Here is a 25,093-nt window from a genome sequence, read left to right on the forward strand (position 1 = left end):
GGGCATATCAGAAATACATTTGCTGGCTCCCTTCTCCTTTATTTTCATCCCAGAAATAGAAGACCTCAGGAATCATTTTACATTTTCACTTGAAATCATATAACCAAAGGCCTATTTCCTGAAAGGGAGACCACAAAAAGTATGAGGCAAACTTTCTTCAGTGAGATAAAATCAGCCCCCCACCTGTCAGATCATTTCCGGCTCTGAAGCAGAAGTGCCGCGGGGCACAAGGGAGAACCCAGATCAGAGCGCGAGACTCTTCTTCACCCCGCAGGGGAGAGCAGTCAGCATGCCGCTTGTCAGCCTGCTGTGGGCAGTCGTGGTGTCCACCTGTCTTGGTAAGGAAGGTGTAGGTCTTCCTGTGTAGTGTTACCTAACGGGGCCGGGAAGGAGAGAGTCCTAGCCCAGGTACTGCATCATCTCAGAGCCCAGCTATGGAGAGGCAGAAAGCTGATATGTGCTGCCTGGGGTTCGGATCAAGAGGAAAGGTGGTTGGAGGATGGGATCAGCTTGTGAGTCGGCCTGCCTTATCTGCCTGGTGTGAGATACCCTCTCCGCTTTCCCACAGGATCCAGCACAGCCCAGACGGTCACTCAGACTCAACCAGATATGCATGTGCGGGAGACAGAGACTGTGACCCTGCACTGCACGTATGACACCAGCGACAGTAATTATTATTTGTTCTGGTACAAACAGCCTCCCAGCGGGGAGATGATTCTCATTATTCGCCAAGAAGCTTATAAGCAAGAGAATGCAACAAAGGATCGCTTCTCTGTGAACTTCCAGAAACCAAAAAAATCCTTCAGTCTCAGGATCTCAGACTCCCAGCTGGAGGATGCTGCAATGTATTTCTGTGCTCTCATTGAAGGCACAGTGACATGAGCAGCAGGGAGAGGTTTACAGAAACCTCAGACCTCAAGTGTAGGTGCGGAGGTCAGGGCTGGGGGGAGGGGAATGGGATGGCTAGGGTACTAGGAATATAGAAAATCATTGACTTCTCTTGAAATAAAAGCTCCTTCTTTCTGAATAGAAGAAACACAAAGAGATGGATGTCTGTAAACTATAATCCTTAAAATAACAGTAAAAATAATAATATGGGTAGTGCTTTCCAGTTTTACGAAGTATCTTCATACATTCTGTCACATATAACCCTCATCACTTTGTATGGTATATTTGACAGATCAGACTTCCTAAGCATGTTCTCTGTCCAGCAAATCTTTATAATTTGCCTGGGAGCTCATACCTCCAAAATTCTTAATCTTTTCCATTTTGCTAGTTGGTGTGTGATCAAGGTACCCATTCTAGAACACGAAGGGTGGAGGCGCCTGGGTGGCTCAGTCAGTTAAGCATCAGCCTTTGGAGTCCAGGGATTGAGCCCCACATCGGGCTCCCTGCTCAGTGGGGAGCCTGCTTATCCCTCTGCCCCAAACCCTGCTTGTGCCCCTTCTCTCTCTCTTTCAAGTAAATAAATAAAATTTTTAAAAAGAGAGAGAGAGAGAACACGAAGGGTGTGACAGTTGAAGGCATAACCAGGGAAGGGATCCACTGGTCCTACCATGGACCTAAAAGACGACATAGACCCATAGTACCCGGGTCAGATGACCTTAGAGGATGATAGAATGGCCTAGTAAAGGCTCAGTTAAGAAGCCAGCTCAGCAGCATCACCCTTAGTGGTTGGAATGCTGTATTCCTGGAAGCGATAATATTCTTTAAACTGGTGACTGATATACGGTTCTGTGGCACCTTATCTAAAATACACAAACTTAGAAATGAAGAAATAGAAGTAGACTAGACTCTTCTACTATCACACCCTGTAACTCATTTCCAGAATTTGTGTTTCGCTTTCCCACAGCCCTAGGCTCTGCTGGATTAGAGTTCCCAGGACCCAGGGGAAGAAGGCTTCCACCAGAGGATTCAGCATGGGTTCCACTGAACTTGAGGCTATGGCTGCTGCCAAGGCCACTTTGAACTCCCTGTGCCAATGCTCCAGCTGGCAAAGAAAGGAGGGGTAATTGACTCTGATTATCATGAAGCATCGGGTTGTTATTACCCAGTGAGGGCAAGGAGGGATATGTCTGGAATCTAAGTGTCCGCAGTGGGTATTTCATGCCTAACAAAAACAGCAGGTGGCAGTTACGGCCTGAAAAGGACAGAGTGATCAAGAACTGAGACCCCTCCGCAATGAAGATCTGGCTCACCCTATCAGGCCAACAATCTAGGTCCACAAAAGTGCTATCCAAAGGCAGGGAAATCTCGAGAATGTGGTGGAAGAAGGAAGAGACTTTCAATTATAGCCTTGGTACCAGTTAAAGAAGTGGGTCTTGAAGGTCATGTTGTGCAAACCCCCTGTATTAAGTGTTTTAGATGGATTTCAGCCAGCCACAACCTTAAAGACTCAGTGACACAGTGAAAATAATACAGGGCAAGCACCCATCCGAATAGTGCAAAGAGAGCTTCGTAACAAAGATCTCATGTGCTTTGTGGTCACGTCCAAATGCCCAGCTCTGATTTTATCAATAAGTATGGAGATAATTCTCGGGATACTCGGACTCATCTCAAGTTGCTAACACCCAACATGACACATGCACTGTGTATTTTTTTACTTCCTACCCCAGAGCCTTCTCTGACTCCTCAGGAGCTCACTCAGGCCACAGGCAAGCAGAGCCTGTAAGCATAGGAGAATTACCACTCCTTCTGGCAAGGCCCCCAGCCAGTCCGGAGAGAGGACCTAGGCAGGCCTAGCTTCCTGCCTTCCAGCAGACAGTCCCCAAGAGGCATCCTGTACGCTTCCCAGGAGAACCTGGTGAAACCAAGCCCCAGTCTCATGCTATCAATTTTCTCACTCCTGCTGCCTCGGATTTCTTCCTAAGTAAATTACCATCACCCAAGTCCTTGCTTTAGGCTCTATTTTGGGAGAAGACAGAATTAACATATTCTTTGAAAATTTAATAGAGAAAGAACAGAAGAGAGTTCAAAGCGAATTTTCCTGGGCTGATTGCTAATAACAGCAGGTGGGTACTTGAGTGATTAATTAAAAACATAGAAGATGTCACCTTATTTTTTCAAAAGTTGGTGAAGCAGATCACATTCATGAAACTCCAGTCTCTGAAGATGTGTGATCATGTCTTTTCATTGCACGAAAACTTTACATACCAAATCCAAACTCTCGTATCATTATCCCTTTCCCTGCGTCTGCTCACCCTCTACTATTTAAACCTCATTCTTACTTCTTCCCCAAATACAGCTCTACTCCAGTCCACCTATCATCCTTACTGACCCAGAAACACTTCAAGCTCTTGAATTCCTTGAATTTTTTGAATTTCTTTTTAAGTTCTCTTCATTGAGTGTAAACAGAATTCTGAAATATATATAAACAGATTACTTCCAGAACAGATTTCTTGACTAAACAAACCAAGTTCTTTCTGTGTAGAGAGGAGTAAATCATAGAAATTGCCTCAGTTATTATTACTTTGGCCTGAAGAGGGCACTGCTTGCATTCGTTCACAGCAGTTTTTTGCAAAAACCTGTCTCGCGTTCCAGCATCTACGTCCCTCACACATACCAAAAAACTGGAACAAACCCTTCTTTATCTAAAGAGTCTGAGTCAGATTTCCACATCCTGGAATCAAATCCTCCATGGGCTTACGAAGGCCAAAGCATAAGAAAAGCTTCTGGAAGCTACATTTATGATCTGGTGGCTTCAGATGGTATGTGCACTGGGAGAATTTATGTCATCAGGAACCCCAGAGGACCCAGAAGTTTCCAAGAACCAGTCTCTGTCTTTCATAGAAGGCACTCAAAGAACAAGTGAATTTTTGTAATCCACTCCTCGTTTTCTTTTTAAGAAAATTAACCATCAAATTAAAAAAAAAAAAGTCCTTCCTAAAACAAATTATCCAAGAAGGAAAGAATTTTAATATCTACTATAATTACCTGCATAGTATTTTAGATTCACAGGTATAGTATGGAAATCATCTATAATAAATCTGGTGCCTTGGTTTTTGTTGTGGTGAAAAAGGGCTTTGGAGTACAAGGGATGATTAGCAGTCTCCTCCCGTATCAGTCCCAGCTCTACCACTCCCTGCACATCCAGACTGCCCACTTGAGAGACTCAGCCACCTGCCTCTGTGCCGAAGGAAGCCCACGGTCCCCAGACAGCACCCAAGTGCGCTGGAACTCGTCCCTGCATTGGGACCTCCACCTGGGAGCTAGTAAACTGTCCCTATCATCATCTCTGACAAAATAAAATTGTAAATGAATATAATGACCACACATAAAACTTATAAAAATATTTTTTACAAGTTTTTTGTTCATTGTATTTTTAAGTAAGTAAGTGAAGTCATGGGAACACTAAACATGAGATGTTGGAGGTGATTGGGGCTGAGACCCTCAGTGTTCTTCAGTCAAGACCCACCAAGCAAGAGGGAATGTCTTGACATCTGGAGCAGGTTCTCCCACTTGGGCCATTAATTGTTGATGTGCCTTAGCTTCTGCCTCTGTAAAAGTTACCCCATGACAACATGGGAGTAGGCGTGTGATGTCCCCATACTTTTCTCCTACCTCTTACTTTTTATAGTCTAACTAGCTGACTCTCATATAGTCTAACTAGCTGACTCTCATATAGTCTCACTAGCTAACTCTTGTGAGAAATCAATGACAATAGTTACCAAATACTGTTCATATCCCAAGGGAGTATAGTAGACCTTCTCAGACTGCCCCAGATGGGGCACCGCTTTTTGTTTTTTAACCTCTTCTTCTATTCTCTTTGCCCTTCCTTTCTGTTTAATATACTATAGTCTGGTTTTGCTCACCACCTTCTATAGATTTCCTAAATGACCCAACCTAATAATTGTTCTTACTTCAAACAAGCAGAAACCCCAAAAACAAAAATAAGGATCATTAGGACATAATATCTATTTAAAAAAATAAAAAGGAAGAGAAAGGAAAAGGCAGCTTTCTGCCCAGCCCCATATTTGCCCACTGGAAAGTTCTTGCTTATGCATTATCTTGTTCAATCCTCAGAGTTCAAAAGCCAGATCAGCTGTGGCAGCTAGCATCTGATCGGATGATGGATAGAAGATACTAAAATTCTTATTGGCGGGGCCCAGAGGAATAGGAAAGGATCTAAAACACAGCAAGAGAGGCCCTCTGGCTTGGGATCCCCAAACATTATTATGTGCACAGTAAATGGGGGCAAGAGGCAGAAAACATTCCCTCCTGAGAGCCTCATTTGTGAATTCATAGCTTCAATGGGACTGACATGGAGAGAAAAGACAGTCCATCATCTAGAGTTTTCTAAAAAGACTGAAGAGAAGAAGGGAGAAATTGTAAAATAATCACATTTTTACCAATGTTGTGGGACCCTGACCAGAAAATGGTAGGCATGGCAGAAATTTAATCACTAAAAAGGAAGAAGAACGGGCCATCTACAATAATTCACCAGACTGTACTTTAAGAAGTTTTCTGGGGGCACCTGGGTGGCTCAGTCAGTTAAGTGTCTGCCTTCGGCTCAGGTCATAATCCCAGGGTCCTGGGATCGAGCCCTGTGTTGGGCTCCCTGCTCAGCGGGGAGTCTGCTTCTCACTCTCCCTCTGCCCAACCCCCACCCGTGCTCTCTCTCTCTCTCAAATAAATAAATAAAACTTTTTTTAAAAAAAAAGTTTTCTGAAGTCAAGAGTGGCGTCTGTGGCCAAATGCCTACTGTTTATCACATTTCCCGAGTGGAAATAATAAACAGGTTGGGGGAGTTAAAGCTACCATTCCCTGGACAGCAAGACAGCTTTTGCCTTCTCTTTTTTCTCCCTTCTTTTATGCAGAGGAAAAGTTTACATAAAGCTGGACCACAGAGATGGCCTTTTCTAAGACTGGATTATAAAAACTCAATAGGAAGTAAAAATTAATGCAAATGAATGGTTCCTTGCATCGTGAGTTTTCATTTTTGCTCAATTGCCTCCTCATAGGAGAATGCATGCATGAGGAAAAACGACATGGCAGTGAAACGCTGTCAGGTGTGCAACACAGAGTGTGCCCAAATAAGTAGTATACCAACTATTCTGATTCTTCATTCACACAAGCCATGTACACGGAAGTCCTTACAGGAACATTTGCTGCCGGTATTGCAGAGTTGTGGAGCTCCTTGACACCGCCTAAGCGAGGTATTCATTTTTTTTTAAGATCTTTTATTTATTTATTTTACAGAGAGAGAAAGAAAGAGAGAGTGTGTGTGTGTGTGTGTGTGTGCGGGAACGCAGCGGGGAGGGGCAGAGGGAGAGGGAGAGAGAGAATCCCAAACAGATTCCCCGCTGAGCATGGAGCCCAACGTGGGGCTTGATCCCAGGACCTTGAGATCATGACCTGAAACCAAGAGTCAGCTGCTCAACTGACTGAGCCACTCAGGAGCCCCCTAAGCCAGGTATTCTTAAAAAAGAAGAAGTCTTCAAGCAAATAACAGTGCAGTTAGGTATCAAAGTCCTGGTTCCAATTTTCTCTAGACCATCTGAACGTTGCTGTTGTCTTTAACACTATTTGGAAGTTTGGAGGAATCACTAAAATACAGGATTGGTCAAAGCATAATATAACCAAGACCTGAGTTATGGCATTCCAGAGACCATTATGATATTGGCTTCAAGACTTTAAAAAAGAAAAGAGAGAGAGAAAGCAAGCTGACAGAGAAAGCTAAAGTCATTACATTAGCTTTGCCTGTCTTTTCCCCAACCACTCCATCCTCCTCTCCTAGATTAAGTCATCACAAAAACAATTTAGCAGCTCCTTCTCTTCTTGATTTTTATCTCAGAATAAATTACAATTCTGACCTCTCTTTTCATGTGGCCCTATAACCGAACTTTTATTCTCTGAAGCAAAAGACAAACAGCACTGATAAACTTTGAGCCAGACATAACCAACAGCACACCTGACATACCGTTTCCTGTGGTGGAGCAGTGATGTCAGTGGACACAGATGATACTCCAGATGCAGATCAGAACAGGAGCCTTTTTCAGGAGAGAGCTGCCGGCATGGCTTGCCCCAGTTTGCTGTGGGCACTCGTGGTCGCCACCTATCTTGGTAAGGAAGGCACACCTTTTTGCTTTTACTATTATCCAACAGGACTGGGAATTAGGGATAAAGATTAGGAAAACAAGCATCTTACCTCCTCGTTGGTTCTGGCTATTGGGGGCAAAGAAGCTGATGGATATTGCCTGAAGTTTGATCAAGAAAAGGAAAGGTGGTTGGAGGATGGGATCAGCTTGTGAGTCGGCCTGCCTTATCTGCCTGGTGTGAAATACCCTCTCCTCTTTCCCACAGGATCCAGCACAGCCCAGACGGTCACTCAGACTCAACCAGATATGCGTGTGCGGGAGACAGAGACTGTGACCCTGCACTGCACGTATGACACCAGCAACAGTGATTATTATTTGTTCTGGTACAAACAGCCTCCCAGCGGGGAGATGATTCTCATTATTCACCAAGAAGCTTATAAGCAAGAGAATGCAACAAAGGATCGCTTCTCTGTGAACTTCCAGAAACCAAAAAAATCCTTCAGTCTCAGGATCTCAGACTCCCGGCTGGAGGATGCTGCGATGTATTTCTGTGCTCTCATTGAAGGCACAGTGACATGAGCAGCAGGGAGAGGTTTACAGAAACCTCAGACCTCAGTGTAGGTGTGGAGGGTTGGGGGGGCAGGTGAAGGCGGAGTGGGTGGGGTACCAGGAACGTAGAGAAGAAATCATTGACTTCTCTGGAGAAAAAAATACTATTCTATAGGACTGAAGGAAACACATAAAGTAGTTCTCAAAATAGTAATGGAAATAATGAATGTGCACAATGTGTTACGGGTTCATAGAGTTCCTTCACATGCATTTGCTTCATTTAACCCTGATGGCTCCTTGTGTCATTCAGCATTGGTCAGACATTCTATCCAGTGACTCTCGTAGCTAGAACCACAGCTACGTTCTAGAACTGTGCCTTAATCTTTTCACAGTGTATGTTACTCATTTTGCTATCCTAATTTCTCCACCCTCCACCTCCCAGCCTAGGCTATCTGATTTTTTTGCATGTGTAACAAGTTATTTCTTTCTAATTACAAAACTGCGAAAAACTACATCATGTCTATCTCGTTGTTTCCCAACTGCTCTATCAGCCATTCTCCCTGACTTGAGACTAATTTCACCCTGCATTTCTTAAATGTCTTTAATGCACCACTGGTCCTACCTAAGAAAATGAGGAAAGAGAACAAACAGTTGTCAAAAGAATTTCGCATGCTGCTAACACTCATCAGCAAATGCTTAAAAAAAGAAAAAGAAAAGGTTAACTTCTGGTAATGGTATCACTGCTTCTGATGAGGCAACATGGGAGGAAATGGACCATTTAGAAGAACCAAATCCAAAATCACCAGAGTCACCACCCCACATGCCCTGAGACTGGCGGATATCTGGACCTGGAGTCTATCTTCCTTATGCTAAAGAAAAACAAAAAAACGGTAGGATGGAAAAAGTAATACCAGCATTTCTTTTTACATCCATAATTCCCTCAATACATAGCATTTGCTGTTGAGACCACTTGCAGAGTATTTAATTCCATCTGCCCACCTTGAGTGAATGGGAGAGACCTGGATAAGATACTCCATGGCTGAAATATTCAATCTGCTGAGTGGGTTCTGGAGCTGAGGATGGAGGTGTATTTAGAAGGAGCAGTGGAAGTTACGAGAGTTGGGAGAGCAAGGAGAGGCAAAGCCAGATTGCTAAATAACAACTAGCACCAAGCATTCACAGGAACACCTTGTCACCTCTTGGTTATCAGTACTAGCAGGAGGGACTCAGTACCTAGACTGAAACCGAAGTCAGAGCTGGTGACATGCAGAAGACCTTTGGGATTTCTTGTGCCTTCTCCACAGTCTTCAAGAGCTTCTCTACTGGCTGCCTTAGGCCAGAGCCCCATAGCTCAGGGCCCCACTCATAGTCCCGTTGGACATCTTGAAGTTGTCTGGAACACCCCCCTTTAGTTCCACATGCTGGAGCCCGAGGGCAAGTCACACCTCCTATGTTCCCCAACTTCCATCCACTCTGACCACTCATTCTAATCACACTCCTTCCGGCCTCAACTCCCAGAACACCACAACCCAGCCCCGGCTCACATGCCAGGCTCTCACCTGTCTGAAACTCAGTGAGAGTATCATGTCTTACACAAGTCAGATAACTCTGGGCCATTCAAGCTTTACCCTCTTCTATATCCCTCAGGTCCAAGTAGTCACCAAAACTTACAGATTCAGGCTAGTTGTCAAGTTTCACATCGAAGTTCTTTTTTTTTTTTTAAGATTTTATTTATTTATTTGAGAGAGAGAGACAGATAGTGAGAGAGAGCACAAACAGGGCGTGGGGCAAAGGGGATGTGGGGCTTGATCCCAGGACCCCAGGATCATGACCTGAGCCGAAGGCAGACACTTAACCGACTGAGCCACCCAGGCATCCGAAAGTTTGTTTCTTCTTTCCATCCTTGCTGCTTGTGCCTTCACAGAGCTCCTCTCGGTTGAATTAATTAATAGTCATCCAGCTAGTCTCTCTGTCTTCAGGTGTGGTCCCCTTCACACACTGCTTCACACAGCCACCAAGGTGACCTTCCTGCGATAGGAATCACATCATGTCCATTCCCCGTTCAATGAAAGCCCCATTTCCCACAGAAGGAGCCTGTGATCAGTCAGCATATAAGTGCCATCAAAGCAGAGACCACCACTATATCCCCAGCACCTACCATGCCTGACAAGCTACATGGTCCAAGAACTATGGGGGCGCCTGGCTGGCTCAGTTGGTAGAGCATGCAACCCTTGATCTTGGGGTAAGTTCAAGCCCCAAGTTGGGTGTAGAAGTTACTTAAAAATAAAATCTTAAAAAAAAAAAAAAAACTATCCCTGAAGGGATAGACTTACAGGATCCTGGGGGGTTGAAATAATGTTAAGCTAAGACTGCCTTTTGCCCTTAGCAAAGTATTAACATTGAGGCAGCTGAGTTCCTAGAGGAATGTCACTCTGCCTGTTTCAAGGACGTGTCAATGGGCTGTAAGTAGTAAGGAAATTTAATAATTTTTCTTTTGCCTTCATTTCCCACATCAGTGTTTCCTTCCAGGCAGGGATGATATTAAAAACTTTTAGCCTAATATCCAGTAACCTGTTTGGATTTGGTATGAATATCGGAAAGGACACAGGTTGGGAAGAGACGGTCATAGTGTTAGAACAGAGTCCTGTTGGGGACCCCTTACTCTGCCAGGCATTTACTTTTTGAATTGAAAGGTCCTTCCTGTTGTTGACTCCTCAGCCACCAGCCCCCATCCTTAGGTGCTTTCCCAAAGTCGCCTCATTAACGTAAACAAAGACACCTCTATCTCTTCCACCAAATGAAATTCCAAGAGTTTTAGGTGCTCTGTGCCAAAAAATGGGGACAAAGACCAAATACGTATTTCTTATTATAAATCACAACTATAACATGTGCCTATATTAATCTTAGTCTTTGCTTAAGAACTTGGCCAGAGTAGAACCTTTAGGTATGGAGACTGCATTAGTTAATCCCGGTGGATATTTTGCTTCTTACTAATGTGCTTTGCTACCACTTGTAGCTGGCATTGGTGGTAAATGAAAACCGGCAGTGTGGAGCTTTAATGCACTCTCCTCTAAACTTGGGCTCTTGTTCTTAGGTCTACACCTCTCTTTGGCCACTTTATTCTCTGCAACACCAGGAATCAGTCAATTTAAACAGAAGTTTCAATCTCTTGGCTGGAGGAAACACTTTCTGCTTCATGGGGAGGCTAAGGCAGATAACCTTAGATACTGTAGAGACAGTATCTCAGAATGACAGCTTGATCATCTCTTGCACAGAACATCTGCAAATTGAGAAGGATGAGTGTTGTCAGATCTAAAAGTCCCCAGTTCTGCCTTATTTTGTTCAGATTCACATTTAAGGAGAAACATGCAAGAAGTTGCCTGAATTTCCGTGGTATTTTCCACCAGTCTGTAGAAGATACAAATTTAAGGAACAGCTAATGGGTTACATATACATATCTGATGTGAGAAACAAAGGCAGAAGAGAAATTATTAAATTTCCTTACTACCTACAGCCCTCTGACAAGTCCTTGAAACAGGCAGAGTGACATTCCTCTAGGGACTCAACTGCCTCAATGTTAATACTTTGTTAGGGGCAAATGACTATCCTAGCCCAACCCCTCCCCACCCCAGGATCCTGTAAGTCTGTCTACTTTAACATATAAAAATTCTTTTAGAAATTTCCTTTATCTCTAAACCCTCCAAGATACATGTTGGCAATCATCCCCCAAGCATATGGCCCACCGATATAACTCTGAAGGGTCTCATGACTAAGGTTTTATTAGATGGTAATAAATGACCTTTTCCTAAAAATAGCTGGTCCCCTCAAGGTCCTGGAAACCTTGCTTCCAAAATTCCTTAGAGACTTCCCCTATCCATAACCCCCTCCCAACTTGAAAGTATATAATGGGGCACTCCTCATGACCATGGTGCAGCTCTTTCTGCCCACAGGTCCTGTCCCCATGCTTTAATAAAATTATCATTTTGCACCAAAGACCTCTCAAGAAATCTATCTTGGCCATCGGCTTCGAACCCTAATATTTCTCCTATATCAGTATGCAGTGACAGTAATTTTGCATGCCATCAAAGCTTGTTCTTGTTTGTGGGCCAACCTGCACATTAGATTAATGGCAGTCAAACTTTGGGAAACTATGCAACCACACATTTTTAAGATAACTTCTAAAATATTTTAGCACTACTTTAAGTGTTTAAATAGCCATGGAAGTTATAAATTTCCCTCTATTATAAATATTGACATTTTCAAATAAAATTATATAATAGCTTTTAAATATATGTGATGAAATCTTAATACTGAAGTGATTTGCTACCCATAAACATCCAATTAAAATTTATGAACAAACTCTTCATTAACAATTGAAGATTTTATATTGCTCCTTTCTTTCCTCAAAATCATATTTCCATTCAACTTCTGCAGATTGAATACAACATATTTTTCATTAAAAGTCTTTTATTGACTCAAAATTTCTGCAACAAAAACATGTATGAGATTGAAATTTTTTTTTAATTTAATGTTCTAGGCATAGATGGTAGCATTAGACCATAATGCTCTAATTGCTCTTTTTTTTTTCTGGGTTGAATTGTAAATATAATGATTAATAATGCACATTTGATGAAAACTACTTAAATATACTACAATTTTTAAAAGATTTTGAACATAAAAGACAAAAACTTCTTTGGAAATGCATTTCTTAATAAAATGACAGGGATCTAGAATTATTTGATTGAAGGAGGTTTCCCCTACATACACAAAAAGAAGTACTCCTTTCCTTAATGCCCCCGAGCTTCTCAAACTGCAGAACAACGTTGCAAAGAAAGAGTCCTTCTTGTGTAAAGTTGGAGAAGCACCGTTGTGAAATAAAAGCCACAGTCAAGTTCTCAGGCGGATCGTTTTTAGGAAAGCATACATAGAGAAGTTGAGGGTCTAGAAGTTGATTCCCTTAAGATACATCTCTGTTCCTTAGTTTGAAGATCACTGCATGAGACTGCTCTCAATATCACTGACTCATTCTCAGTAAGCCTTCGTTTAGTAATGAGGTTTGAGGAAAATCCACAGGAAATTTGAAGGAAAGAGTCTTAAGGTTCAATAAACCTGATAAATATCCTAAAATATGTTTGACATTTCTGGATTGGAAGAATAGATACTGATGAGTCGGAAAACAATGGGGACTGAGCTCTTGCATGACGCAGATCATTCTGTACACTGACACTGTTTGATATGATTTCAAATCCACTTATTCATTACTTAAATGAAGTGGTTTTACTCTACTAGTTTATGACAAACTCATACTCTCAGGGTCCTGGGATCCAGCTCCACACTGCGCTCCCTGCTCAGTGGGGAGTCTGCTTCTCCCTCTCCCTCTGCCTGCTCATGCCCTCTCTCTCTCTCTCTCAAATAAATAATAAATAGAATCTTTAAAAACATATATATAATTACCAAGAGTTTGTGAGGAGTCTCTAAGAGTGTTCAGTCTGGGCAAGAGGACTCTGCTGTTCTAAAGAGGTCTCTGAAAATCCTGGGGCAATTAGCTTCTGCCAAGGTAAAGACTCATTTACCAGCAGTGGGGAAAGCCATACAGTGGCCCCAGGAAGAATATCTTGTCCTTCAACACCAACTCCATCATTCCCTAGCAACATGCTCTAGCAACAGGGAACTTTTACTTTGGGGCTTGCAGCTGGACATCGGCTCTTGGCTGGCTAAACCGTGACTCCCAAGTACCAACTCCTATAAAGGTACTCTTAACTAAATAAGGACGTTATTCCTTTCATCTCCCCTTGCCTGGAACAATAGTGTGATTAATCAATCATTGGTTTGGAGTACATTATTTATTGGCTTCTTAAGAAATATTTTCCTGCACGCTATTGGCTCGTGAAATTCCCACAGCAGACCTGTACTACATACATTGTTGGTAAAGGCAATTTGCCTCCTCAAAACAAAACACACATGTATCTTTACCTTGGGAAAAGCAGTGTTAATTGCCATGGTCATTGATTAATAACATTGTGAAAGAAGAAGTTGTCCCCTCTTGGGTGGGAAAAGTGATAATTGCTAGATCTCTTTTTCTCTATCATGAAAGAGCATTTTCCAGCAAGAACTTACCTGACACTCTGGGGGAATGGAGCTTTGTTGTCACAGCGTATTTACCTAGCAATCCATAACTGAAAAAGGCTCATATGGTTTATACTCCTGTGTATTGGAGGTTAACCCCCAGAAATAGAAGAGGTGTTATGAGTTCATAGCCTGGAAGAAAAATTAAATTGATAATTGATAATTGAAATTATCCATTTCATCAAGATCTATTTACACAAAATACTGACGATTTTAAAAATTCCTTCCTGAGATAGTGTTCTATCACCTTTCTCAAATTGTTGTATCAACTCTACCAGTACTTTATTTTGCTGTCTGTACATTTATATCTTTCTTCTTGTAAGCACTCATGGAATCAGCTATTTTTATTATTAATGTATATATGTATATTAATGTATATATGTATATTAATGTATATTAATGTATATATATGTATACATATAATGTGTGTATATATATATATATATAGCTAGGGAACATTTACCAAAACATGAGCATGTATTATGACTCAAAGAAGCAATAGGAAAGATTCATAAAAGCTACATCCTCTGAACACAATGCAATAAAGCTAGAAATTAATAATTAAAAGATAGTCAATAAATGACTGGGAAGGGAATTAACCACTTATGGTATTACAAATAATTTCCAGTTCAAAGAACTAGAAGTTAAAGCTGTAGGTCATTAAAAATTAACACTAATGATAACACTACATATAAAAATCTGTGGATTTGTTCAAAGCAAAACCCATAAGAAAATGTGCAGCCTTGAATACATTTATTAATAAACAGTCAAAGAATGGAACCAAATCTTCAATTCAAGAAATTAGAAAAAGATATAAAGCAAAATAAGCCAAAATGAAGAAGGGAAAAGTCTAATAATAAAAGTAGGAATTAATTGAAAAGTAAAACAAAAATTAGAATTTATTAAGCCAAGAGTTCTAGAAAATTTGTTAAGAAAAAGAGAGAAAACACAAGTACACATTAAGAATGAGAAAGGTGATAGAACACTATCTCAGAAAGGAATTTTTAAAATCATCAGTATTTTGTGTAAATAGATCTTGATGAAATGGATAATTTTTAGAAATATATAACTTTTTCATTTGAACTTCTAACTTTCTAAAAATTTATATTATTTTATAATTCCAAAGTCTGCATTGAATCATAAGGAAAAAATCCTGAATTCTATCTCTTCTATGTTCCCCACACACTCAGGACACAATTACTGCACATATAATCTTCCCACCAAGTTGAAAGGAACTTTCTCCTTTATTGAAGTCTTTCTTGCCCTTCACCCATCCTGCCAACTCCCAACCACCCTCTGTACCACTGCCACCCCTTCTTTTAAAAATATCTTTTTTATTATATCTCACTATTCAAAATCTCATAATAGTTCCTATTTTTTTACACAAGCATAAGCCCCTTTGACTAGCTTTCAGCTACCTCCATCAGCGCTCCTCATTTTACCAACCCACCCTCATTCCCACTTCCCAGCCTGCTTTCTATGTTAGTCAGACCATTCTTGTCACTTTCTCACAAACTCATCCTCCTCACCCCTACCTCCCTACATTCCCTGCAATGCCCGCCTTTCTCTCTGTCAAACATTATGTATTCTTCCAGTCTCAACTCCTCCAAAATGGCTGCACCAAGTTCCTACAGCCTTCTATAATCTCTCTTTTCTTTCTGAATTTAGTGTCTGTATTCCCATGCCCCGCCAAAAGAAATTCATCCCTTTCACTTTTTTTTTTTTTAAAGATTTTATTTATTTATTTGACAGAGAGAGACACAGTGAGAGAGGAGCACAGGCAGGGGGAGTGGAGGGGGGAGAGGCAGGCCTCCCGCAGAGCAGGGAGCCCGATGTGGGACTCGATCCCAGGACCCTGAGATCATGACCTGAGCCGAAGGCAGACGCCCAACCATCTGAGCCACCCAGGCGCCCCCATCCCTTTCACTTTTAACTTTTGTTCTATGCATGTTATTTTAATCTTCCTAACTTACAACTCCATAAAGACCAGGACTAGATCTTGTGAAATTATTTAATACCCCCATCCCATCATTTATCACATTACCTAACCCTTGGTGGGTGCTTGGTCTATACCCTTGACTATAATATGTTTTATTTCTTCTAATGTTTTTTATTTTTTCCTCAAGTGTCCTCCTCAAGAAGAAAATCAGTATTGAATGGTTCTATCAGTTATGGAGAGTTCATTCAGGAAAAGGAATTTCAGTGGGAACTTGCCTGAGACAGTAGAGGATTGGGTTTAGGATTTTTAAAAGATAGAGGAAGTATATGTATGAAGCTGTCCCACATCGACTGCTGTGAGGGTGAAAAATCACTGCCTCCCAAATCCTAAACAGAAGCCTGTTATACAAAAAAGCACAAGACGAGGCATTAGCTCAGTAGTTAGATAATTGGGCTGGAATCCCACTCCATCACCACACCAGCTGCATGATCTTAAGCTTAACATTTATCCCTTTTAATTCCCACTTTCCTCTTCTGTAAAATATAGATGTTCTGAGGAGTAAATGAGATTGTTCCTTCACTTAGCACAGTGCTTGGAGTATAGTGCAGCTCAGTATACATTAGTTATTATTATTATTATCATATGTTGTCTTTTTTCCACAACTTGTGTAAGAGGTATTTGAGGACTTAAAGAGGTTGTGATGGTGTTCTCCAAGAGTTAACGTGAGTCAGAAAATGTACACTGTTCGTAAGAGGGTGAAATGATCCAGAAACTAATCCAGTTCACCAGAAGTAGCCACTCACATTTAGGGTAGTCCTAAAGAAATGAAAGCTTCCCACCCTCCCAATCTCCATCCCCTCCCCCAACTGAATCCACACAGTTGAGACAACACTGCTGTGGTGGGCATCTACTATTTTGTTCACTTAGAACAGCAGCTCCCTCCTGGTAAAAGATAAACCCTAACCACGTGGTCTGAATAGAGGCTGCCATCTTACTTACACCGCCCAATGACCCAGAGGTGGCCACATGATCCAGCTGAACCGATCACATCACCATACACTCTGCTGCAGTCACAGATTGACCCCCTGGAGCAAAATTTGACTCAGACTAACATAAGCAAAACCCCACCACAGAATTTTTTAATTTGGGATGGGAAAGAGGGATCCTCGGTCCTTCCTTAGTGGCTACACTGTGAGATGAACTCTAGCTAGAGAATGTTTGCAGTGCGGTCTGAGTGAATAAAGCTGATATACAGAAAGCAGTGGAATGAAAGAGGAATCTTTGCAGGATTCGGTTCCCTGGCACCCTAGACACGTGAAACCCGTATGTACCTCTGCAGTGCCAAGGTTACAAGAGCCTAAGCCTACTGGTGTTACATTTCTGTCACTTGACTAAATCAACGAGATTTTTAAGGATTAATTTGCTAAGAAATTTTGAGAAACACCTTGCTGGCTTACAAAAAAGCAAATTCTACTTGTGTATACAATAATTCTGTGGGTTACTTTTTATAATTTCTCTTAACATCCTGAAAGGGACGCTATTCCATACACGCATGTATCAACACACACACACACACACACACACACAGAGTCAACTCCAAAGTATCTTTTTTTTTAAGGAGGAACTGAGTGAATTGCATGAGGTGATTCTAGGTGGTTGGAACATCTGCTGAAATCGTGCTTCTGGGGAGAAAGAAAAAAACTGCCCTATTTGGAGATCCCTAGCTAACTTTCAAGGCACCTACATCTGAGTCTTCAGTGAACAGAACATAAAAAAAAGAAAAAGCTGCTAGCAGTGTCTCTGTGGCTTCATCTAGACTGTGAGCTGAGGGTTTACTGGAAAGGGAACCATGGGGATAAAGGAATTGTCATACAGTGTTCAGGAATGGAGACAAGGTTCAGTGTGACTCATCTGAGGTTTCCTGGGAAGGAACTGGATTATAGGGATAATTATACTCCTCTTCTTGAAATGTTCTCTTTGGACAGGGTTAAATGCAGAGGTGAAAGCCGAAAGACAGAAAGTTCTGTCCCTGAATACCCAGGAGGGAAAAGACTGTACCATCTGGTGCAATTACTCAAGTGCTCCTTTAGACAGACTGCAGGAGAAGATCTGGAGAAGACAAGATCTGGAGAAGAGCCTGGAATTGTTTTTATTGGTATCAAGAGGAGCAATGACGCAGGAGGATGATTCCCAGCTTCACTTGATACAAAAGCCCATGGCAGCACCCTGCACACCTTAGCTTCCCAGGTGGCCTCTATGTCACCTACTTTGGTGCCATGGATGCTCAGTGTCCCTAAGGCTTTCAGTCTGTACCCAAACCTGAGCTGCAGCTCTGGCCACCCCTGTGCAGGGACCACAGTTATGAGGCTTACTTAATGGTCACTCTATCTCTTCCTGAAAAGAAATTCTAAAACGAATGAGAAAAGATGGTGGTTTTCACTCTTATTTCTTTACTGTGAAAATTTTCTTGAAAAGAAAATAAGGAGGAAAAATCCTAAATATGTCTTTTTTGAGAATAGGAGGTCTCATCCTTTGCTGCCTCATAGTCAAAATCTGCCAGCCTTCCATACAGAATGAGTTCACATGATGCAACTATCACATATAATTCCTACGAGACATGGACCCATTATTTGTTTCAGATGTGAATGCAACATATAACATTTACCAATGGATGGAGAAAATAAATAAATGCTTTATAAAAGAATATTCTATAAGAAGGTCCTTACCTAGTTTTTTCTCCCAAAGTACTGACTACAGTCATCAGGTAATATCCATGTGATTCAGATATTTATTTATCCCAATGTGTGGAGAGATTCTTATTGTAGGACCCTAAAAGAAAAGAAAAAGGCTAATTGGAAAAAGCAGACCCCATGCTATTTAATGAAAATGTTATGCATATACGTAGCCTATAAACCCAGGGTACAAATACCCTCAGGTCTCTTTTATTTTTCCAGCTAATTGTTAGAGCAACAACCTGACAAATAAGCAGCAAGTTCATTATCTCCCTGTTGAGGCCTTCCCCACGCCCGCCCGTGACCTGTCAGAATGGACAGACTTGGGCAGTGCAGAAAGGACTAGTCCCACTCCCATGCCCATGCAGTGGCCCCCTCCCCGTGGACTCATGCCTTGTCTCTTGCTGGCACCCAGCAAGAAGGGTGACCCCACTCCTTCAGTGTCAGCTTGGCCAAAGGAGGCCTCATGCCTTGGTTGCAGAGCCTTGCACTCATCTTCATAGACACATGACCATTACCCAAGCCGTGGAAAACCAAAGAATGCTTGGTTCAGAGTAATCCTGGCATTCATATGGCAGGTTCAAACAACATCCCCTTTTCCATCTTCCATGGAGGACCATAGCTAAGTGATAGTATTTTTTGTTTTGCATATCTCAGCCCCTGCGGGTCTGATTCCACTCACTTTCTCTAGAGTGACTGTAGGGTTATGCGCTGACCCTCTTAAGGAAAAGGTACTCTTAATAACCCCTGAGGATTCTGCAGCCCCTCTCCAACCAAGGCTACTCTGAGTGACTCAAGGGTGATTTATCCCCCAAATGAGATTTTCCAAGGTGAACTATGCCAGTTTTCTCAGAGGGCCACCCATAATGATTCCATAGTATCGATACTTCCTTTTCTAAGGGATGCTAGCTTCAGGGAATATACAATAGTTTTCTGGGACTTTCTTACTAAATAATAGAACTAACCTAAACATTATCACTGATAGGCACCCTACTATGTGCTTTTGTGAAGTGAATTGAGCACAATTTAATACAATGACATAAAATTACACATTAAATTCTAATCTCATGGCTAAGGGATTGGTGAAAACACATTAGTTTATTGGCAAAGTAAGTAGTATCTATTTTGATAGAACCCAGGTTTATCTTTTTCAAGGTCCTGTTGTGCCTCTACTTGTCTTATAATACTCTTGTCCCAAAATAGTTTGCAATGAGAGGTCACCCTTATGAAATTTCAGGATGTTTCTAGTATTTACTTACCCACTTTCTCAAAGTCATAATATCAATTCTTTATTGTTTTCTAGGCTTTGTTTCCCTCTATTTTGCAAAGTGTCCATGCTTACCTTTCTTGCCACCCAGGAATGGTGGCACTCTTCCCCTGCTCTGCCGACAGAGCCTATGTCCTGAGTCTGGTGGTTTGTTCTGCCCCCTCTTCTCTGTTGGGTAATGCTTGTTAGCGGGCTGGGTTAGTTGCTATCTAAAACCCCAGAAATGACACAGGGGCTTCAATTGTGCTGTGAGTTGCAAAGATATAGGGATCAGTCCCATTCAGCTCAAGGATCTTACAGATGCTGTGAGAAAAGGAATAAAGTCAGAGACTGATAGCACAAATCACTTATCGCGCATGAGTCACTGTGGTTCTTGGAGCAAAAGTGAACATGCAACAGAAAAAAACACTATTATCTGCCAAAATTACTCCAGCAGCATTTTAAATAGACTTCTGTGAAATAAAGTCAGGAGAGACCCCTACCAGCTAATTTGGTAATTTTTTAAAGGAAGGGATTGAGTAAGAGAGTCATCCATAACGAAGCTTCTCTTATTAAAGCAAATCAGATTTTTGAAAACTTTTCACCTTTTTCATTGGGGAAGGGGCGGGGGACGGAGAATAGAAGGGGCATAAGAGCCCTGAGCACAGTGGTGTCTCGCCTCAGACCAGCTGCAGCTGAGGAAGACAGCGGAGTTCTCTGTAAACACCAGCACTGACCATCTCTGAAGGGGGAATTTATTGTTTTCTGTCCTCCACTGTTTCCACATCTATAAGGTGGGGTCAATAATTGAGCAGCTTTCTCAGTCCCAGGAGTGATTTTGGAAAAATAAGATGCTCCCTGAAGCCACCAGTCAACAAAACTCTACTTAAAAAATTCTATCTAAATGTGGCTGTTTACTTGCCACTCGGCCACCAGCAATTATGACCCACTTTTCCCACGGTCCCAAGCCCCCTACTGCATACAACGCCTCCTACAGAGTTGCAGGGTGGAATCTCGGAAAAACCTAATTTGGGGATCTTACCTGGATTTGCCTCGAGACTGAGCATATCCTTGACAGTCAGAAGAACCTACTTTTTTTAATTACCTGCCAGTTCCCTCTCCTTCTCCCTCCATTTTTGTTCGTTTTTTATTTTGCTAAATTGTGAAATCTACTTAAACTTGGCTCTTTTCTGTCTAGATGAGAACAAATTTCACTGTCAGGAAAATCATCCTATAAGAATGAGCTTTAGGGGTGCCTGGGTGTCTCAGTCAGTTAAGCGTCCGACTCTTGGTTTTGGCTCAGGTCATGATCTCAGGGTCGTAAGATCGAGCCCCACATCGGGCTCCCTACTCAGCGTGGAGTCTGCTTCAGATTTTCTCTCTCTCTCTAAAATAAATAAATAAAATCTTTTTTAAAAAAATTAGCTTTATATAGAAATAATTGAAAACAAGTTTTCCTGATCTACCAGAGAAAGGGAAAGGGCATAATCAGTACCCTCAGATACCCGTTTCATCAGATTTTCCTTCAAAACCCCCAGAAAAATAGTAATCTTGATTCGGTCAGGCGTTTAAGTGAAAATATTCCAGAAATAACCGTATAATGTAAAAGCTGACCTTAACATTTCACTATTCGGAATCTCTTAAGCAACAGCACATTTAAAAGAAAAGAAAAGAAAAATCTTATTTCTCCAAATAGCCCCAGGATCTTCACAAGCTAATCAGCACCCACAGCAACTGGCAGGATAAGAAAGGTCAGCTCCATCACTGTACAGACCAAAAGCTCCTCACACTGCCCAGAACCTACAGCACTGACTATAATAACTTCCATATTTAGACAAAATGAAATTTGACTTGAAGAACTGACTTCGTTCCATCTTCCTCTGAGTCAAGGAGAGGCTCCACTCTTACGGATTAGGCTGAAAGAACGTTGACCTTGTATGTATAAATATTTATAATGTGTCTTGAATTTCAAGTTTCCTGAACTGCTATCAAAGCGAGCTTCCTTATTGGTGACTCCTTGTGAGGAAACTTTTATTTTGCATTTATGAACTCACTCTCTGCATCATTATATAACCAGACAACTGTTTTCTCTCAGAGTTCCTATAACCTTTCTGTAACATTTAGCATCGTCACCACATGTTGATTTTGATGTTGAAAACAGTTTCACAAGGAAGCCATTCGTGACAGAAAGAAAAAAAAAATCATTGCTCAATCCAACTGAGTTTACTGAAGGAACAAATATTCACTTGAATCCTTAAATCTCCTCCTTAGTATAGAGGAATCAGATTCTGAAATTAACTTGTGAGTCTTTTTAGGGCCAAGAGTATAAGCAAGCCCCAAAACAGATGAACATGACTCAGACATTTTAAAGATAGCCATTAATTTGACATTTAAAACATAAAAAACTAAGCTCTTCTCACCGCCCTTACTGACTGTTCACAATTTATGAATACACAGATTGTTATTTTCTTTTCCTCAGATCACCTAGTTTCACTAAAAATACATCATTACACGTTATCCTAAAAGATACAAATCCAGGTGGTCAAAACCGAACCAGTTGACTTTAAGGGTGTGATGGTGTAATAAGAAAATATTATCACAGCTGAAAACGTCACCAGCACACCAGAGCATGCAAAACCGGGTATGTTCACCCTTGAAGGATCTCCATAGAGGTTTCGGGTGATGTTAATCCTAACTTCCAGCAGTTGCTGCCAATGACCGGAGCTTTTACTTACAAGATCCATAAAACACTCAGAGCTTTGTCCTGATCGTATGCACCCAGTTACCAAGTCTGCTTATTCTAAGTATTAAGAAAGGAGAAACTTTTCTCAGTTATGCTATTTATGCCTTATCTTCTTCCACTCTGTCTCATAGGTTTTGGTATGGACTATCCTTTTTCTTTGTTTTTAGCATCCTCGATTAATTTTAATTTTGACTCTGCTCCAAGGTTTATCCAGAAATTCATTTCTTCATTTCAAGAGTTAACATTTTTTACATTTTTATATTTTTGTGTTAATTGGATCATGATCAGAGAATATGCCTATAAAAACTCGACTTTTCAAAAAATTTTAAATTTACTTTGAGGCCAAGTACATAGCCATAATTAATTTTATTTGAAAGCTATGAATTTATATATGCATGGATAGCTATGTACTCCACTTTTTTGATTGTATCATTAAATTCTTCTATGCCCTTGTTTTGTTTTCTATTGAATCTGTCATGTTCCTAAAGAGGGCTGTTGGAATCTTCTACTTATTTTATCAACTTCTTGCAAACTGCTTTTATTTCATTTATTGAGCTTCCGTGTTTTTGGTGAATATGGTTTATGACTTATATCCATAAAGTCTGTCTGTTTAGCATATTGCCCAGAAAATCATCTATTTCTTCTTCATCCTGTGTAATAAATACAACCTGCTACTTTCCCTTCAGTATCCATTCTGCTCCCTCTCCCCCCTTTATTCTGCCTTAGAATAAAATCTGTGTTGACCAGACTTCCTTGAAGCTAGATATAACCATAAACGAAGTTCTGGTCAATGAAATGTAAGTGTAAATGTCATGTGGCAGCTTCTAGGAATTTCTCTAAGACTCCGTATGCAAGCTCTTCAGTCTCTCCAGCTATCTTGACTCCCAACTCCCTTCTTACTGGAGTTTTTGATCCTCTGAGATTCAACCATGTCCTTCACTTGGTCTGTGCACCATGTACCTTCCTTAATGAGGTCCCCTTGGCTGAACACAGCAATTCTCAATTCCCAACTACCTTCCATGAACTCCTTCAGGCAAGCAAAATATTTTCAGATATTTTTGAAAACCAGTATTTAAATAGACCATAGTACTATTTCTACTCTACTGTGACTGAAATGTTTTGGAGTGCATCATTTTACAGAGCTGGGTCCTCTCAGAATTCCAGACAGAAAGCAGAAAGTGTTCCCTTTGCATGGGACAGCCACTGCCGTGTGTTTTTTTTATCACCAGCATTACTAGCTCAGGGTTTTAGACTCAGGATTCATGATAAAAATTGCCCCAGGGGCACCTGGGTGGCTCCATTGGTTAAGCATCTGACTCTTGATTTCAGCCCTGGTCATGATCTCAGGGTTGAGATCAAACCCCATATAAGGCTCAGTGCTAGGCATGGAGCCTGCTTAAGATTCTCTCTCTCCCTCTGCCCCTCCACCCCCTCCTCTCTCTCTCTCTCTTTCTCCCTTTCTAAAAAAAAAAAAAAAAAAATGTTCCCTGAAACATCAGGCTTTGCCCTTGACATATAAGTTTTCAAAACAAAAAATGATCAGGTGCCTGGCTCTTGCAACTCAAAAATGCTTTCATTTTTAGGATATCTTTTCCTCTTAAGACTTTTAAAGTCTATTTTGAAAAACCAAAGTCAAGAATTTGAATCTTTGGTCTCATTGGATTCTTTTGCAATCTCCCTTTCCTGGATCAATAAAATTCATCCCCAGAATTTATGGCAAAAGGGTTACAGGGGAAAAAATGAATTTTAAAGAAGGAAAATATGTCAGATGATATTTGAAACTCTTATCCCACTGCAAATAGAATTGGAGATTCTAATAATACAATAGCATGAACACCAGACTTGATGTCAGAAGGAATTTGTTGGTATTCAGACTCTTACACTAGGACCTCAGTGCCTTTAGGCAGGTTACGTAATATACCTAAGCCTCATTTTTCTCATCAAAATATGTGGAAAAATAATAACCACTTGCCAAAGTTTTTATGACATTTAAAATGAGATGGAATATATGTCAAGTAAACAGTACAAATACCAGACCTTCTAGAACAGTGTTTATTGAAGGAAAGTCACAAAGATAGGAGGAGGGGCAGGTCTGTGGTTTCCCCAGGGGCAGGACACGCCCCCACATCCTGGGGCACCACATGGCACTCTAGCAGGGCCAGACTCTAAGAATAAGATCCCAGGGCACCTGGGTGGCTCAGTTGGTTAAGCGACTGCCTTCGGCTCAGGTCATGATCCTGGAGTCCCGGGATCGAGTCCTGCATCAGGCTCCCTGCTCAGCAGAGAGTCTGCTTCTCCCTCTGACCCTTCCCCCTTCCATGTGCTCTCTCTCTCTCTCTCAAATAAATAAATAAAATCTTTTTTAAAAACCCATTAGTCTAAAAAAAAAAAAGAAAAAGATCCCAGTCTTGAGCCAGGCAGATTTCAAGCTGCTTTATCCGGAAGCACCAGGCCTTACCCTAGCATAGGGGTTGGGCTCCAAACTCTGTAATTACAGCAATAGAAAGCGACGGAAACTGGCCTTCAGTCCTGATCTATCCCCCCAACACTCTTCCTAAATCGATTAACTTAAGCACAGGGCTGGAGCTCTTCCAGCCAACTTTCCCTCTGGAAGGCCAACTTGCAGGGAATCAGTTATCTTTACCTCTCAGTCTGTGAAATCTGCACAGTGCCTGGCCTAGAGTTGGTATCAATGTAGAAAGAATACGTGTGGCCACGGGG

The 25,093-nt window shown here is 41.4% G+C and overlaps 1 protein-coding gene and 1 gene segment (V, D, J or C); both read left to right on the top strand.

Annotated features, from left to right (window-relative positions):
- Positions 1-289: 289 nt before the first annotated feature.
- On the top strand, positions 290-882 carry LOC135361657 (T cell receptor alpha variable 38-1-like). The segment is given in 2 exon segments: positions 290-338; positions 569-882. Coding segments are annotated over 2 exon segments (363 nt in total).
- Positions 883-7,013: 6,131 nt separating this feature from the next.
- Positions 7,014-25,093, top strand: part of LOC123861423 (T cell receptor alpha chain MC.7.G5-like) — a 251,548-nt gene continuing 233,468 nt past the window's right edge. Inside the window, exons 1-3 of the mRNA XM_064570796.1 lie at positions 7,014-7,062; positions 7,303-7,587; positions 10,325-10,337. Of these exons, the coding sequence (XP_064426866.1) occupies positions 7,014-7,062; positions 7,303-7,587; positions 10,325-10,337 (347 nt within the window). The remainder of the gene's footprint in view (positions 7,063-7,302; positions 7,588-10,324; positions 10,338-25,093) is intronic.

The sequence above is a fragment of the Mirounga angustirostris genome, unplaced genomic scaffold (genome assembly GCF_029215605.1).
Source record: "Mirounga angustirostris isolate CCGP_5_RB_7025 unplaced genomic scaffold, mMirAng1.0.hap1 SCAF_9, whole genome shotgun sequence".
NCBI classification, from domain to species: domain Eukaryota; kingdom Metazoa; phylum Chordata; class Mammalia; order Carnivora; family Phocidae; genus Mirounga; species Mirounga angustirostris.